The 18,512-nt window shown below is 48.0% G+C and overlaps 1 protein-coding gene across 3 annotated transcripts in view; it reads left to right on the forward strand.

Moving 5' to 3' along the window:
* AGL (amylo-alpha-1,6-glucosidase and 4-alpha-glucanotransferase) overlaps positions 1-18,512 on the forward strand; it is a 973,499-nt gene that overhangs the window by 655,895 nt on the left and 299,092 nt on the right. For all 3 annotated transcript variants that reach the window (XM_069641544.1, XM_069641542.1, XM_069641543.1), the window contains exon 21: positions 8,894-9,024. In XM_069641544.1, the coding sequence (XP_069497645.1) occupies positions 8,894-9,024 (131 nt within the window). The remainder of the gene's footprint in view (positions 1-8,893; positions 9,025-18,512) is intronic.

An 18,512-nucleotide genomic window follows, 5' to 3' on the forward strand; every position in this document is an offset into this window, starting at 1 on the left:
CTGGTTTGGGCCACCCCTCTCTCTATCACTTCTCTACGATAATCTCCCCCTCGCCTCTTTGGCACTGGCTTCTTCCTTCTCCTGCCTTTCTGCCTAATACCAGTCAGACACTATTGTACCTCCTGACTGGCTTTCCCTAAACCTTTCTCCTACTATACAGCTCTCCCACTATCACCACTATCACCATTCTTCCACTTCCACCTTTAATCCGCTCTCAATCCAGCTCTTTCACCCATCTAATCTTTGCTCTCTCCCGCAAGCTCCTTCCACAGTCTAACCTCCGCCTCCTACTCTTCTGCCTTCCAACAATCTAACATCTCTCGCTATTCGCTCATCTAGCACTTCATCGATCTCTTCCTCTGAAAACATAGCTCTTGCCTCCCGAACCTCCAACACAAACCCCTCTTCTTTGTTCTCTTCTATCTCTGGTTGGTCTGATTGGTCTTGTTTACCCACCCCTCTACCACCCTCCTTCTCAACCTCCTGGATATCTCACCTGATTACTTCCTATGTCTCGCCATATTCTATTTCTCTTATTAGTTCCGTCAAACTGTTTATCTCTCTATTTTGCCACCTTGTCCTTGTATTCTCCAACCCCCTCTGCCAACATCAACAAACAGCCAGGCTCCTCCTTTATATCTCTCCAACCCACCTCCGCCTCACCCTTAGATTGTATTAACAGCCCTCCTTGCTATTTTCCCGCCTCCTCCAATAAAACATCCACCTCCTTAACCTCAACAATCTCCAGTGGGACCGTTTCCACTTCCTGTCTTCCAGCCCCTCCTCTCCTGCCTCCTTCTCCAGGCATCCTTCAGCACCTTCCACACTCCTTCCATCTTTCTCCAAACTCATTCTTACTATTCCTGTTGCCATTCCCCTAACTCTAACATTGACTGACTGGGAGCATAGGCTCATTTAATGCCTAAGACCCTCCCTCCAGTCTCTCTTTGTAATATGGGAACTCAGACGTGCTGACTTGCAATAGGAGGCTTCAGAGTTGTAGTTTACTGGGCTTGGGTGACTCTTCAGTGACTGCTGAACCACAGCCATAGGATTTCTGTGTGCTCACTTGGTGTTCCTAACTCCATCTTCCTGTTTAGTTTGCTGGTATTGGCATAGCTTAGTTGGTCCCGCCTTTGCAGATTTAAGTCCATGTACCCACATGAAGGGAGCAGTGCGCACAAGCGCTGCCGGCTTTGCAGGGCCATGCCCCTCAATCACCTTAAAAGGACTACCTTGTCTGTCCCAGTGGTTCTGAGGGGGTCTGTATAGTGGTCACCTCTGTATCGGGTGATCCCATAAAAGGACCCATGGCTGTTCTGACCTTGGGGTGGGTTTGAACCATCAGGACTCTGTTTTTCTTGCAGGATATCTGTCTGGGCAGTGAGCATGGCTAGGGAGGTCAGGAGTTGTAATTTCTAATTTATCTCTTGTGGTATTAGGGGTGACCGTCCCCTTGCGTCGCAGCACTGCCGGCTCTCAAAAGCACTGTCTGCATGTTGTGAGGAGTCAGTAATGTGAGGCTCACAACTGAGTTATGAGTTTTCAAGGTTTGACTTTTTCTTTTTAAAGGGGGTCGGAGGGTTGACCATGGAGGACGGGGTCTGGGGTGATAAGATGTATATGTTATTCTTGGGATTTCTGACGCCTGTTAGATTGTGAGACCAAGTCCTTTAAGGGCCCTATTTCTCTAAGATTTTAAATGGCCCATACCACTTAAAGACCATCCTATTTTCAGAGCTTGGAAGGAGTACGAAGACAGATTGACTTAGCGAGAAGGACCTGGCCACATTGTGTTTATTATAGATTACATTTTGATGTTCTTGGGCTTGACTTAACTGGTGTTTCACAATTTCTCTTACTGCTGTGTTAAGATGGATTTCTAAACTCTAACCTGGTGGGCAGAAGTTTAGGAGGCCACCCTCGGTTTAGTGAAACAGAGGAACTTTCTGGACAAGCCAGACCAATCTAGGTAGTTTGGCAGGCGGTCAAGACTAAGTCTCAGGAGGGGTGAGAGTGATTGGAAGCCAACAATGAGGACGCACAGCAAAGAAACCACAAATTACTCTTAGACAAGTGTACATGAAAAATATCTATACACTTATTGTTGGACAGACCAAATTGACATAAGTAACTTTAGCAATGAGAAAAACAAGAATCACACAACTCCTTAATCTGTACAGTATATATACAACACATTTCCTAATGCAGTTCAGTTGAAATATAACCACAACCTGTGAAGAGAGGGTGAAGTTAGCATATGAATGGCATTAGGTAATTCTTCAGAGTTTGTTCCATAACTTTCGAGTCGAACCCTAAGAAGAGGGGAGCCAGATGAACAAAAAGCAGGTCTTCTTTGCAGGGCTGTAATAAGTCAGCAAAAGGCTTGAGGCAATGAAGAATAAGTTCCCACTATTCGAGCAGGCGACAAAGCAGTATTCAAGTGTTGAGAATAGCTAGGGAGCGTAGGCTAACCCATCCAAGTTCGAATATCTTTAAGGAATATTCGTGAGTAAAAACACTTGGCTGTGCCAGGGGGCCACCGGTAAGTTATGCAAGTACTCACCGACCCTCGGCACAGTCCAGACCAAACTTGGCCAGTTTATTCAAGGTCGCTAGTACGTTCAAGTACTGCAGTTTTGCAGCGCTCCGGCTCTCAGCGGCTGCGATGGAGAACGATCATCTGTGATGGGACAGTTGCCTTTTCTCAGCTTCTGAACGAGGTATGGAGATAATTCTGGCCCGATTGGCTTCAGGGCACAGGAGAGCAGAACAGCAGAGGAACTATAGCAATTGTCACCACCAGGGAGTGGTGACAAATGTTGTGATGCGGGAATCGTGGATGCAGGCACCGTTATGCACTCTCCTTATTTGGGATCCAGAGGAGCTAGGCCTGCATACTTTGGTGGGAGAATGCACAGGATCACAAACAAGCAATGTCCCAAGTCTCGTGTTTGCACTCGAGACGGCGACGGTGCTGCAAGTTACCCTGAGGTAGAGCTGGACAGTTCGCTTTATGGCCCAGGAACACTTCCGAAGGGGGCAGTTCAGTGGCTAAGCAGGGGGCGCCGAGAGTAGTTGTTCCCACTACTCCAAAGGGGCAAAGCACCTTGGCAGGCCTTCTTAATCAAAGAGGAACGCAGGGGTCATATGGGACAGTAGACGGCAAAGGGTACCAAAACCTTTCAAAGCACCTGCAGCAGTTTCATAAGTCTGTTTCTTCGTGTAGGAGACTTGGCTCCTTCTGTAGTTTGGTGAGAACACAGGTGATCGACCTGGTATGGCTGCACAGCCCCTTCTCTTATCCAAGATTAGCTTGGTGTCAAAATCGAGGACTTCCAATAGAAGATCTGCTATCTTGCAGGCATCCTAGACGTGGATAAATCACGACCCACAGTGGTCTCAATCCTTCAGGCACTCCAGAGATCCTGGCACCAGCAGTGTGGGACTAGACAGTCCCAGCCCTCTTCCTGGGCACACATACGTGACAGGCAGAAGACAGCGAAAGAGATCGGTTTTCGTGGGAGGCTGCATGCCCAATTATGGAAAACCCGGGTTACTCGACCTGGGTGAAGGCAAGGGACAAAATGGCCATGGGACACAACAAAAGACTTTGTGGCTCTGCCATTTTCGGACCTGGCCACAGTCTTGAGCCAAACGTGGTAAACATGGTTTAACTCAGTAAAAGTAAAACATTTTACATTTTACTTTTTACTGGGACGAGCTGACACCAGCTCGTCCCAGTCACACTCGTACAATCACCAGAACATCCTTTGAGGTTGTGTAGGGCCATAAAACATAAAGGGACCCAGTGCACAGTACTGAAAGCTACATTGTGCACTGTTAATGGTTACCAAGAAATAGCAACATAGTCAAAGACTAAGGGAAACAGTGTTTCCCAGTGCTGACAGTCTGAAGGACATGTCAGTTTCCCCATAACAAGTGAGCAAATGCCCAGGGGAGTTCAGCTGAAGACCGGGCTCCACTGGAAAAAGTCAGGCTGGGATAGCCAAACAAAAGCAAAAGGTTTGGGAGGGTCCATAAATGAAAGGAAAATTGCACCCAAATGAAATCCTTCATAACGTACTGCCATATGGGCTCTCAATTGCTGGGTGGTCTGGGAAATTGATAAGATTGCTTCCTCTCTCTCTCTCCTCCCATGTTTCTATCAGCATGTCTAAAACATCTTGAGGTTCCTTCCCATAGCTTAACATGAAAGTGGAATATCTCAGGGAAGTTTTGAGGGGTCTTATGGACTGCAAATAAAGCCCAATTCTTTCCATCGGTTTCCACCAATTTATGTAGGATTCTTTTCAGGTCTGTTTAAACCTTTTGACCAAACCCGTCTGTGGATGATAAATGGATGTTTGCAGGGTTTTAATGTGGAGTAACTCCTTTATCTCCTCATCAGACGGGACATGAAGGTGATGCCTTGGTCAGTAAGAATCAATTTCGGTAATCCTACTCTAGAAAGAAAGGGTAAGAGATGTTACAAGATCTGCTGGCTGGTGTATTTTGAAAGGTAGAACGCCTCAGGAAATCGGGTGGCATAGTCCATGATCACTTAAATTAATTTATTCCCCAGCTTAGATGTTTCGAGTGGGCCAACTATGTTCATGGCTTTTCTAGGGAAAGGGCCTCGATAATCGGTAAGTGTTAAAAGGGAGCTCGGGGAACTTGAGTGGCTGCAGTCTTCTGGCAGATGTTGCAAGCCAATATATAATTCTTAAACTGAGCAAATACTCTTGGCCAGTAGAAGAATCCTGCAATGGTTCTGGAGAACCACTAACTGTGTTCAGGGTAAACCATCTCTCCCGATATCTCCCCTATACAACAAACCTTTCTTCAGAAAAAAAAAGAAAAAAGGACTAGCCTGGCTACGTAAATGCTCTTCTGTGATCACCCTCCCAAAGTCCTAAGTAAGGCCTGGATTGTTTCTTTTGGCAAAGGCTAGATTGGGAAGGGATACAATTTCTTCTGCCTCCCCTCTGGGAACTTCTTCTATAGGGACGTCTGCCTCTCCAAAACCCATCAAGCCTCTTTCGGTGCCTCTTAGTCATGTTACCTCTTGGGGAAGAGGAAACAAGGCCTGTTCCAGAGTTCCTTGGGCTATTTTCTCCCCCTCTTTAACAGTATACTTATAATACTAACTAAACTGGGCCCAAAAGAATCTCTCTCTCTCTTCTGGTGGCCTCCCCTTTGCCTTTTTGTCTTGCAGCTTCTCCAAGGGTCTTCTGGTTTCATACAAATATGTAATATCTAAATGTCTCTTGTATCATTAAAATACTCCTTATGTTGATCTCCTCTGGTACTGAAATGTCGCTTTCATGATCTCCTGCAGCTCTTCCTAACTGTTGGTGCGGTCGTGTTTTCCAGACCCTTAATATTGGTTCTCTTGAATGTATTCTTGTTAGGTAAAATGTTCATAGTAATGATAAATCTTGCTGACCTGTGTGTAACCCAGAACATTTTACTTTTACTGGTGGATTATTGGAACCGTTTTCCATCTCACAGGATCTTTTACTCTTTTTATGTGTGTCATTTTTAAGACTCCATAGTGTCTTTTAAAAGTTATCCTCTTTGCAACCTTTTGGCAATAAAGTGCCTATTGTTGCTGGGGTGCCCTAGGGGCTGTCCTTTTCTTTTTCTCTGGCTAACCGTGTGAGAACTACAGTTCTCAAAGGTAGAAAGGATCTTTGGATCCCTTTTACATTTTATTAGGTGAGGAAAGCAATCCCCACCTTATGTGGAGTGCTTGGGAGATACGAAATATCCCCTTTCTCATTTTAAATGTAACATTTATGTCACAAGGACAAACTTAACTTTAATGGCGGGTGGCAGTGAACCTTTTTATTGATTCGATGCACCATTACCGCAGGCTGTTCCTACAGCCTGTAAAAGGCACCCATGTGTGCTCATTTTACCAAAATGGCCCCTGCCTTCTTTTTTTCACTATTTTAGCATTCCTTGTCCTTGCTTCTTCTTTCTCCTGACATCCAGGGTGGGAAATTCCTTTGTGTGATTTTTATCTTCGGCGGGAGTCCTGTGGACTCCCCATCCAGGCTCCATAGTGACTGAGAATCCAGTTCAAACTGGAAGGCTGGCTGTCCTGAAAGGATTGCAAACCCCTCAAGTTTCAATGTTGCAAGGATGTTTCATTGGCTGGGTTCCTGCATAAAAGTTTGGTCCTGGAATCTGAAGAGGTAATCGACCACTGGATCCAAAACCGAAGAAGAAGATGACAAATTTGCAGCTGAAACGATTTCCTGTGACCAATCGACCTGGGGACTCTGAAAACGATGACCCCCAACCCAGAGCCTGGCGAGACCCACTAGACACAAGAAGACCTGCATTTTGGGCCACCCCATGCCATGCTGCGACCTTGCGGGGCTGCAATACCCCAATACCCTGGGACCTCGAGCCATTGTGTGGTGTACAGTGTTTCCGAATTCTGAATCTCACTGAAACTTTGTGACCATCCTGCTGGATCTCCAGAGGCATGATTCCAGTCCAAAAGGTCCCCTCACCATAGTGCTGGACCTTGCAAACTACGAGAATCCGACCAGCGATATTCTGTCTTCTTCTGTGCTCCTGAAAAAAGTTGCCAAATCCACAAAAGCTTCCCTGGAGTTTTCTCCTGTGATCCCTGCTGCAAAAGTCCTTCCAAAATCCTGTCTTCTGTCTTCTTGACAAAGGAATCCATCGACCGGGTTTTTGGCTGCAGATCCTGAAGTCTCCCTGCTGCAACTCTTTTTCTGTGCTGAGGTACTGTGTTGGCTGGGGTATTTTACCTACCTTAAGCCTTTATGATTTCTGTATAGCTTTGGGGTATTTTCTGTGATTGGTAGGCCACTCATCCATTCCACCCAGGCCCACTGCGGAATGATCCCAGGGTATCTTCTCTGAAGTCCTTGGGCACTCAGCTAAATTTAAAGTGAAATACTTACTTGTTTGAACAGTCTTTCTCTGGAACTCTGACTTTGAATGCAACTGAATCCTATCTCCGACAGTATGGTTACCCTCAACAAAGAATTGTGCCACAACCAATACACAGTTTGTCAGTGTTTCTTTGGACCATATGTGTATAACAATTTATTTGTACTGATTCTACAGCCCTCTCTCCCTCCTAAAATAAGCCTGGCTGCTCTGTCTACGCTACCATGAACTCAGGTGGTACAGTCTTATACTAAGAGTGGAGTCTTCTACTGTCTCAGTTTAATGGTTTTACTAAGCGCTTAGTTTGACTTCATAAAAACTGTCTTAACAATTCTCTTAAACAATTTCCTTTAGCTCTGGGTTGTTCCTCTGAGTTATTAGTTTTGAAAGTTCCCCAACTCTGAGATGGCTTTACGAAGTTCGTTCTTTCTTGGTGTACTTTACCTTTTACTCCTAACTCAAAATACGTTTCACAACTTTTGTTACAGGGTCTCCCCACCCATTAACAATTGTCTCTCTTGAAATCACTTCTTGCGGTTTTCTCTTTCTACCCCACAATAGTTGTTTCTATTTTCTTAATGTTTCACAACCTTTCTGCTGCTTTAGGCTGTTGAATGTGTGTGTGCTCACTCGTTATTGCGATAATAGATGTTTCACAATGATAATCTCTTGCTTAATTATCCGTTCTCCCGCACCCCCCTGGGCCTGCATCAGCCTCGGGTGACTTTGCAGGAGTCTGCTCATGCTCGGGTAGGTCAGTTTTCTCTCTTTGCTTTTGCATCTCGGTTGCTCAGGTCCTAGCTTCTCTGTAGCTTGCCGCGTTCCAAGAATGGCTGTGGGTGGAAGCTTTCCTTGCTTCCTACCATCCAGGTTTCGGTGTAGTTAGGGGGGCTCCGGGCTCACCGGAGCACCTCTGGGGTCATGCCACCTCTTTGGATGGTTCTTCTGCTTGCGTCCTGACGAGGGTTTTACGCTCTGTGGAGTCCTCTGCTGTCTCTGAATTGACTTCCCTGCTTCTCGAAGTACTCCGGGCTCCGAAGCTGCTCTCAGGTCCGCCTCTCCTGGGCATCCTGATGTCAAGGGGCTTCCCCTGCATACTGCTCTCCCTTCGGTTTGGGCCTCCTCATCCTTTTTTCATAGCCATTTCTTCTAAAAGTGATATCTCCTTTATGTTCTGCGTTAGTTTCATCAATACTTCCAGCCAAACAGAAGGAGTACAGTGTTTTGGATGAAAACCAGTCGTATGAAGATACCACGGTTATCGGAAGTATAGGGAGTTCCCTTTGGTAATGGGAGTCCTGGTCCCCTAGAAGGTAGTCCCTTCCAGCGTGGTCTCACTTGCCTAGACCCCTATGGAGGGTCCTGTGGAGTGGGCTCAAATCCCTAGCCTCAAAAGGGGTGGCTTCCCCTTGGGGAGAAGGGTTGAATACTCCTGATTCGTCACAAGGTGGAAAAATACACATTTTCGAGAAATGTCCAAAAATTCCTAAAGAGTAGAGATGGGTGTGGGTGCTCTGCTCACCTAAGGTCCTGGGCATCACTCATCAAATAAAGAGATGAGGTAGGTATGCTGTGTACTCGCAGGATGGAACATGGCCATCTCGCAGGAGGGGATGCCTTCTCAGTGCAGACTTGACATTGGTTTAACTTTGAACAGCTTATGTAATGGGAGAACGACTCATAACGAACAGTACTGTAGTGTTTCTTTTTGTTCATATTGTCAGCTAATTCTCTTTTAGGAAGTGTTAAGCAATGATGAGTCTCCAGAATATTAAAATGTTTAATGTCATTAGTATTCATATAGTCCCGGTTTCAGTTCAGGATGCCTCTAAATGGTGTGGGATTTTTTTTTTCATAATTTTACTTATTCACTTGTATTATTGTTTAGTCACTTGTAGGACTAGGAATGTAGTCTATTGCCTTACTCTACTTACTTTTCTTGTATTCATTACCCCAGAATTGCTTCAAGGCTAACCTTAGCTGATTTGAATCAAATCCTTTATCGGTGTGATGCGGAGGAGCAGGAAGATGGTGGTGGATGTTATAACATACCAAACTGGACTCCACTTAAATATGCAGGCCTTCAAGGTGAGATGCCTGAATGAATGGTACATTTGGCACTGTACTGAGAGACACCTTCATACATGTTTTTTTATTTATTTTATTTACAATATGTGCCGTTTCGTACCTTCTTTGGCAATGGAACATTTGTTTTTTATTTGCCATTTTTCATTGATACCGACAATATGATTCGCCATTCCTAAACACTTGTTGGCCTGAAGAATATCTTTTTAGAACCACAAGCCTTCTCCTTAGGACATAACCAGAATATCAATTTTAAGAAGACAAAACTCATTATCTTTGGGACAATTAGCCACAGGGGGAGATGTTTTGAATAGCACTGGTTTCTAAGTTGTGACTAATCTTAAGCACCTAGGCCTGCCTTTAACAGCAAGTAATCTATAGAAAGACACCTTAAGGTCCTGTGTCAGAGTTGCTTTAAGAAAACTCAAAACAACTGGGCCAGTCCAACAGGCAACCCCGTGATTGTGCTCCTGCACACACACTCCTCACTTACACCTCTGGATGCACAAGCAAGCGGTGAAGTAGCACCCATAGTTTGTGGCAAAAGCTGTGAGCGTGATAATGGCAGGGATCAGTTCATCTGAATCACCTTGAAACTGTCTCTTCTGGCCCTGTGCCCCATGTGGTGTTTTCAAGATTGCATCTGTGGCTTGACTGGGCCTGATTCATAGAACTGGAGCGTCGCCTTGGACATGGCAGTGCCTCTAGTGATACCAGGAGAAGATGAATGTGTTTGTTTGTTTTCATATTTATAATGCGCTACGGACCCGAGGGTATCAGGGCGCAAAGGGTATAAAGAGGGTTGTTCAGGTTCGGTTACATTGCTGTAAAATATCATACATTATATACACATACTGTCAGGAACAATAACAAGAAACAATTTTATACAGAGTGTACATTATATGGTTATTCTATCAGGAGGCATATCAAACATTTCTATACAATATGTACATGCAAGGTGGGTAAAGTAGGTCAGATGTCATGTTCCTTCATCCATTGGATAAGGTTGGAGCGAAGCGTAAATAGGGTAAATCTTCCCTTAGGGTGTGTAGAAGCGAGTTCCAGTATTGGGCAGCTTTGTCCTGGAGCTGCTTCCACCAGTCTTCATGCGTTTAAATCTGGGCACTAGTACGAGGTTGGCGTTAGCTGTTCTGACGGGACAGATAGAGTTTTGTCTCGAAAATCTAGCAGTGAGGTATTGAGGGGCAGCATTGTGTAGGCATTTGTGTGTCAGGGAAGCTGTTTTAAGGAGAATTTTGTCTTTTGTGGAAAGCCAATTACTAGATCTTCTGAGGTCAGATATATGGGTTTTCTTGGGAAATCTAAGGGCTGCTCTCAGGGAATTGTTTTGTAAAATCTGGATCTTGTTGGTAATGTATTTGTTGCTCACTACGTATAAGGCATTGCAGTAATCCAGTTTGGATAAGACCAGGCCTCTTGCAAGGGTAATGCAATTATTAGATGAGAGGAAGGGCGTGGCTGCTCTAATTAGCCTGCACGTGTAGGCAGTAGCTGAGGCCATGGAGTCAACTTGTTTTTTAAAGGTTAGAGTAGAATATAGGTAAAATCCAAGGGTTTTAACTTCCTTGGCTACTTTGGTGATATTATTGTCTATTTTGAAATTCGAGTAGAGATGGCCTAGTTTGTTAAAGTTGGTAGGGGTGCCGAGAATGACGAGTTCCGTTTTGTCATCATTCAGGCATAGTCCATGGGACGCCATCCATACCTGGATGATGAGTTACACTCTGTTCACAAAGGCAAAATCTTTGTTATAATCTCCCGTCAATGGGATGAGGATCTGTGTATCATCCGCGTAGTTGGTGTAGGTGATACCCAGGCCATCTAGATCATCAAAAAGGGCCTTTGTGAAGATGTTGTACAGAGTGGGTGAGACGCAGGAACCCTGGGGCACACCGCAGGTAATAGGTATGGGGTCAGCAGCTGCTAAAGGTGAAAACACCCGCATTGTTCTATTGTTATGGAAGGATTGAATCCAACCTAGGGCTTCTTGTGAGAAGTGAGCTGCAGAGTCCAAGTGGTTGCAAAGAATCTTATGGTCGACCAAGTCAAATGCTGCTAAGAGATCAAGTAGCAGTAATAAAGCTGCCTTGCCATTGTCTCTCAGGGTGTCTATTAGTGCTTTGAGGTCGATGAGCGTGGTTTCCGTTCCGTGAAGTGGTCTGAAACCTGACTGTCGTACTCCTAGCAGATGGTTGTGTTCCAAGTATTGTTGGATTTGTAGGTATGCCGGTTTATCTAGGATTTTGAGCAGGAATGGGACTGTGGTAATGGGGCGATAATTGGTGGGTATAGACGGGTCAAGTGTTTGTTTTTTAAGAAGTGGGCAGACCCACGACTGTTTCAGGTTGTTGGGAATGATACCGGTGGTGAAGGAGGCATTTATGAGCTTGGCAATGAAAGGTGAGAGATCACGTGCGGCCTCTTTTATGATTTGGGCTGGGCAGGGGTCGCCTTGGCAGTTGGTCGGTTTTAGGGTAAGGATGACTTTTTCAACTTCTAAGATGGATACTTTCTTGAAGTTGAAGGGGCAGGGCGTGGGTGGGTTAGGAGGGGTCGGAGGCTGGGGCACGGGTGCAGAGATTTCTTTGGGGGTAGGGGCAGGGAGGAGAGTTTCTTTTTTATTATTAATCTTAGTCTGGAGGGTCGTTATCTTATTTGATAAGGCATTCTGTATGCTGATGCACTAGTTTTTGTCCTTAAGGCAGATATCAGGGGCTTGGATGGGTGTTTCTATCTGTTTGAGGATAGTGAACAGTTCTTTGGTATTAGAGTTAGCTTGAGTAATGCGCAGGTTACATGACTCTTGTTTGGCAAGGATAATTCTTTTTTGTAGAGGGAGGCTAGTTTGTTGAGGTTATTTTTATTGGTGTCGGATGGTTCTGGTCTCCAGATTTGTTAATTTTTGCGTTTCTCTAGTCTAATTGCTTTCAGGTGAGGGGAGAACCATGTATTTACATGTTTTGTCGGTTTGCTCTTTCTGATTTTTAGTGGTGCTATGGCGTCTAGAGCGGATAGCATTACTGCATTATATTCTTCTACCAGGATGTATGGGTCAGTGATGCCAGGAAGAGAGCTCAGAGTCGGGAGGATATGAGAAATGAGGATATGAGAAATGAGTTTATCAGCAGTAATGTTTTTTTTATTTCTAGTGAGAATGGCTGGAGCTATACTATCAACGTGCGTAGGAGCTGCCTGCAGCCTCTAAGGAGAAGGAGATCAGGTGGTGGTTTATCCAGGGCAGTGGTGTTATAGAGGTAATGGAAGTCTGGCAATTATGCTCTGCTATCCAGTCAAGGGTCCTACCTTTGGGATGAGTTGCACCTGTTACCTTTTGTTTGAACCCTAGTTCTTCGATAGAGTTGTTAATCTGTATAGCATTAGGATCTGATGGGTCTTTAAATCCAAGGTTGAGGTCTCCTAGGAGGAGGCACAGTGAGGAGTTTTTGAGGTTATCCGAGAGAATATTGGTCAGGTCTTCTTCGAAAGAGCCTAGTGGGCCCTGTGGTCTGTAGATGAGATGAATGGATAGAGTCTGGGTGTCTGAAATGGTAAGCTTGGCAGTGAGGGATTCGCAGGAGTCTACGTTTAGTGGGGGGATGAGTCTCAGTGCTAGACTAGTTTTCGCAATTATGACAAGGCCTCCACCTCGGGAGGTCCTCAGGGATGGCTAACATGATCGCTGGTCCAGCTGCTGAGTGAAGCCAGGATTCAGTGATAGCAAAGAAGTCAATTTTTTCTGTTAGGAGTAGATTCGCCATTTCTGTGGCATGGGCCACCATAGAATGGGCATTTATAAGAGCTCCTTTTATGCCAGTCTGTGGGGGCTCGAAGGGTAGTGCCTGGGTGTTGTGGAGGTGTCTTGAGATCTCGCATGAGTCGGCTATTAAGCTTGAGTGGGTGCTGACTGTTGGTAGCCTTGTTGGTAGCTTTATGAGTGGATGTTTTAATGATAAATTGAGGGCCTCTAGGGTTTGTGGTAGTGATGTTGGAAAGAGAAAATAAGGTTTTAGCTGGCGGTTCATAGATTTTAGGGAGTCTAGTGCGAAGTTTAAGATTTCTTTGGAGGTGGCTACAGGGTCTTGTGATGAGGTCATTTTGGGTAGGGGGTTTGTTGGGGATAGACATGTTCATTGATAGAGAAAAAGTAGGTGGCATGGTGGATTCTAATAGGTATAGTATAGTCCTCAGCAGGACGGTGTAAATTGTAGCCATATACATGGTATTGTCCGTGTATGGCTGAAAAATGATCAGTGTGGCATTAACAATAGTGGAAGTGTCTAAGCATAGGTGTGAGTAATTAAGTAAGGTAGTATTATGAATACTGTGACAGCATCTGACAGGTATGTGAGAGGGTGGAAGCGATCTGTCTGAAGTATAGTTGCACCAATAGTTCAATAAATGTCCCAGTGTCTGGGCACATTACTTTCACAATCGTCAAGGGCTGGGAGCAGTGTGAGGCACAAGTGGTGTGAGGCACAAGGCTAGTATCAGAATAAGCATCGGTAGTTAAGTTCGAGATAAACACATGGAGTGCTTTACAAATGCAGGGGATAGGTTCAAGTTGAAAAGCACGCATATCTAAAAACAGGGTAAGCACAAGTATGTGGGTATAGTACTTAGCAGTAATCACAAGCTATTAGCGGTATGGGCCATGTTGGCTACGAACAATGTATGTGCAGGTACTTAGATACACATTAGACATAGATTATATGTTCAAGGTATCGTAGCAGCACTAGCCAAGAGCAGAGAACAATGTATGTGCAGGTGCTTAGATACACATTAGACACAGATTATATTTTCAAGGTATCGTAGCAGCACTAGCTAAGAGCAGAGAACAATGCATGTGCAGGTGCTTAGATACACATTAGACACAGCTTATATTTTCAGGGTATCGTAGCAGCACTAGATAAGAGCAGAGAACAATGGATAAACATTAGAGACAGATTATATTTTCAAGGTATCGTAGCAGCACTAGCTAAGAGCAGAGAACAATGTATGTGCAGGTGCTTAGATACACATTAGACACAGATTATATTTTCAAGGTATCGTAGCAATACTAGCTAAGAGCAGAGTAGGTACAGGGGTTTAGTTCAGAGTCACGAATATCTAACTGTAAGGTGAGCGCACATGTCTAGAAAAGGATATTTCTCCAGCATGGGGTCTGGCATGGATTCACATGCTCATGAATACTCCCCGTCGTGAGGCCGGGAATCCTCGGTAAAGAAAAAATCAGTATCAGTTTCGTTTCTGATCTGTCTTTCTCAGTAGTAACCAATCACTGGTCTCTGGGTCATACTGCCCCCAGCCAATGACTGCCCTCTCCCCAAGCCCCGCCTCTGGCAGCCATCCTCAGATTTTTACCGCATGCTCAAGTGTTGGGAGTCCTCGTGTTTAACTCTCGAGCTTTTGCTGCGTTTTTGTGCTTTTTTCAAAGAGAATATCTCATTTTCCGGTCAAATAGAGCCTCAAGCTCCACCGTCTCTACATCTGATTAACGGGGATCCGTGTCGGATTTTTCTACGCCCCTCAGGTGTGAGGATTTCGTCGAGTTAAGCTTCTTGGAGGAGTCCAGGAGTTTCTGCGGCCTACCCGAACATGGCCCAGGAGAAAGGAAGCTCGACGCCCGGAAAGCTGTTCAGGGTTTGCCCTGGATGCCAGCTGCAGAATGTGTTCAAGGAGGACAAGCATTCGAAATGTCTCTACTGCCTTCATGAGCACAAAACGCACGTGGAGAAGGACTGTGCGTTTTGCAGGAACATGTCGGAAAGGACCATCAGGGACTGACACCTTCGTCTCTCCAACTGGCTGTAAGGAAAGAGCCCGTCAGGTGAGAAGAAGAAGTCTGAGCGGTCTTCTAAGTCCTGTAAGGGCGCCCCGGCGACGGGGGCCCAACAGAAGGCAAAGCGCTGCCAGTCCGCGGGCACCGGGAGCACCGAACGGTCAGGCTCCTCGGCTGCCAGGCAGGGCGCATCCTCTACAGCGCCATCAACCACAAGCCAATGCTCAGGGAAGAGGAAGGCTGAGAACCCGACGAACCTTCTGGAGAGGCCCCAGTCGAGCTCAAAGGATCCGGCCGAGGGAGAGCGAGGCGATGACCCTCCTCCCAAGGTGAAGGACACAGGACTCGGGGCCCAGAGTCTCCCTGCCTCTGCAGAGGGAAGCCTCTTTCAGACCCATCGGAAAGACCCCTGTGACGACCCCGGTGGAAAAAGAGGGGGGGCGGTGGCCATTATGGACACAGACACAGCATCCGAGGAGGAGCTGGTAGAAGTCTTAGAGGGCCTCGACGAGGGCGTCGAAGAGGCCCGTTCCCACGGGAGGGATCCCGACGAAGGTGACAACAAGAGCGATAGCGGCACCGGCGAGGGTCCTAGTCACCCGTCGCTTCCGGAGCCGCAGGACAACTGGGCGGCCATTTTGTTGGCAATACAATCCTTATGTTCGGAGATGAGGATGAGATTACCCTTACCACCGAAGGAGGAACCGGAACCAGGCTCGATGGAGGAGCCAGAGCCAGGACGTCAGGAAGCCCCCCAAACAAGAGAAGACGGATCCATCCAGCCTCGCCTTTTCAGCCCTCGCGGCCTACTCAACCTTTGCCCACGTCCCCCGTCCCTGGGGATGACACGGAAACAGACACAGCCACGACGGGCACCGACGATGACGGCGGTGATGACGGGACGGAGCTCCCATCACCCCCAGCCCAGGCCTCCCCGCCCGATGAGATCGGATCTTTCCATGCAATGATCGCTAGGGCGTCCAAGCTTTTTCAGCTCTGCCCGAAGAGAAGAAGAAGGAAGGTTTCCTTTACCAATGGCGCGAGGCCAAGAGGAAAACAGTCCTCGTCGTGCCTCTGCTGGATGACATCTGGGACGAGGGTCTCACCCTTCTCAAGAGCCCATCTACGACGCCTGCCAAGAGGGATTGTTACGAGAAGTAGTACCGGCTCCCCGACGCGGCCCCTTTGTGCCTTAGGGCACAACCGACCCCTGACTCAGTCGTCTCAGTGGCGGCCAAGAAGAAAGCGGGGGGGCATCGGCCTCAACGTCAACTTCCCCGCCGGACTATGAAGGAAAGAAGCTGGACGCAATGGGACGACGAGTTATCTCACCGGCGGCAACAGCGATTAAGGCGGCCAATGCCCTTGCGATCGTGGCCCGCTACGACAGGGAGTTATGGTACAACATCGCCCCCCTGTTGGACTTCCTACCGGACGACAAGAGGGCCGAGGCCCTGGAGATCTTGCAAGAAGGCAAAGTGGCGTCGGACCACGCCATTACGGTGGCAACGGACATTGCCGACACCGGTTTCCACCAGCTAGGCAACAGCGTTTGCCTTAGATGACGAGGCTGGCTCAAGGTGGTGGATTTCTGCCAGGACGTACAAGCCAAGGTTTTGGACATGCCGTTCGACGGGAACAATCTTTTTGGGAAAACAGTGGATGAGTCCCTCCAAGCCATCAAGGCGGACACAGAGACAGCTAAGGCCCTAGGCGTTTTCCGGCAACGAAGGCCGTCCTTTCGGAGCACCGGAGGCAAGCAGGGTGCCTCCAAGGGATTCGGCAGTGGCTCCTCTATGTACCACCAAGCGGCCCGCTACTCGTCGCAGGAAGCCTATAGAGGACGAGGCAAGTCGGGTGGACCCCGCCGTCGTCGCCAGGGAGGCCAAGGCGTCCTCCAAGCAAGATTTAACCGACCGTGGTGTCGGGCCCCCACCAAAGCACCCCGGTGGGAGGCCGGCTGGCGAAGTTTGTCAGCGTGTGGGAGTCCATCTCCACCGACCGTTGGGTGCTGGACGCCCTGGCCCAGGGGCACGCCCTCGAATTTCTAAAAAAGTGCCCCCGCATTCCACCCATGGCCAGGAAGGAAAATCGCGTCCCTTAACTGCTATTGGAGGTAAGGGCGATGCTCAAAAAAGGTACCATCGAGCTCGTCCCGAAGAGGCTCCGGGGCTCCGGAGTATACTCAAGGTACTTCCTCGTGAAAAAGAAGACAGGAGGATGACGACCCATCCTGGACCTGCGACGACTGAACAAGTACATCAAGGCACAGAAGTTCCGGATGCTCACCCTCCAGCACGTGCTGGGACAGCTGGAGGAGGGTGATTTCCTGTTGTCGTTGGATTTGGAAGATGCATACTTTCACATCCCCATTTTAAAAGGACACCGAAAGTTCCTCAGGTTTGTGGTCCAAGGGAGGCACTACCAGTTCAAGGCCCTCCCGTTCGGACTGAAATCGGCACCCAGGGTTTTCACCAAGTGCCTCGCTCCAGTGGTGGCGCGGCTGCGCCTACAGGGGATCCATGTATACCCCTACCTGGACGATTGGCTCATCCGCGCAAGGACAAGGGAGCTCACTGTGGAACACACTGCGAAGACCGTCCAGCTACTCACGGACCTAGGGTTCTCCATCAACTTCCCCAAGTCCCACCTGGTCCCCTCACAAGTCGCACGGTTTCTGGGAGCCAAGCTGGACACAGTGGCGCGTCTGGCCTCACCATCGGAGGAAAGGACAAAGGCCATCCTAGGCAAGGTGCAGCACCTGCTGGCCACGGACGTGGCCAAGGTGAGTTCCATCAAGTCCCTCCTCGGGATGATGTCCTCTTGCATATATCTCGTGCGCCTGTGCAGGCTTTGGATGCGCCCTCTACAGGAGTTCCTCGACGCCCGCTGGATACAAATAATGGGCAGCTTCGAAGACAGGATCCCTCTCAATGAGACCTTCCGTGGAGCGATCTGGTGGTGGGGCACCCACGCTCCTCTGGCGGCAGGAACAAATTTTCAGACCCCCACCCACCAGGTGATGGTGACGACGGATGCCTCCCTGGAGGGGTGGGGAGCGCACACCGGAGATCTTCACGCGAGAGGCCTTTGGCTCCTGGAGGAGAAGCCGCTCCACATCAATATTCTGGAGCTCCAGGCAGTGTTCTGGGCCCTCAGGTCCTTTCTCCCGTCCCTCAAGGGCAAGGTGGTGAGGATCTTCACCGACAACACCACCACGATGTTTTACATCCGGAAGCAGGGCGGAACCAAGTCCCCAGCCCTATCCAAGGAAGCCCAGGATCTGTGGCATTGGGCCGTTGCTCAAGGTATGTTTCTGGTGCCGTTTCATCTGGAAGGGATAAAAAACACCATCGCTGACTCACTCAGCAGAGAGCTGGGCTCGTGCCACGAGTGGGAACTACACCAGGACCAAGTGGACCGACTCTTTCAGCGATGGGGCAAACCCCAGATCGACCTGTTCGCGACGGCGACGAACTCCAAGTGCCAGAGGTTCGCCAGCAGGTTTCCCCAACCGAGGAGCATGGGCGATGCTTTCTCTTTCCCCTGGGACGGCCTGTTCCTATATGCGTTCCCTCTGTTGCCGTTGCTGCTCCGACTCGTCAACCAGCTCAAGAAGTCCCGGTGCAGGATGAGCCTCGTCGCACCGGCGTGGCCGAGACAGATCTGGTTCCCGGACCTTCTGGACTTG

Source organism: Ambystoma mexicanum, chromosome 1q (assembly GCF_040938575.1).
Source record: "Ambystoma mexicanum isolate Mex_15411 chromosome 1q, UKY_AmexF1_1, whole genome shotgun sequence".
Lineage (NCBI taxonomy): Eukaryota > Metazoa > Chordata > Amphibia > Caudata > Ambystomatidae > Ambystoma > Ambystoma mexicanum.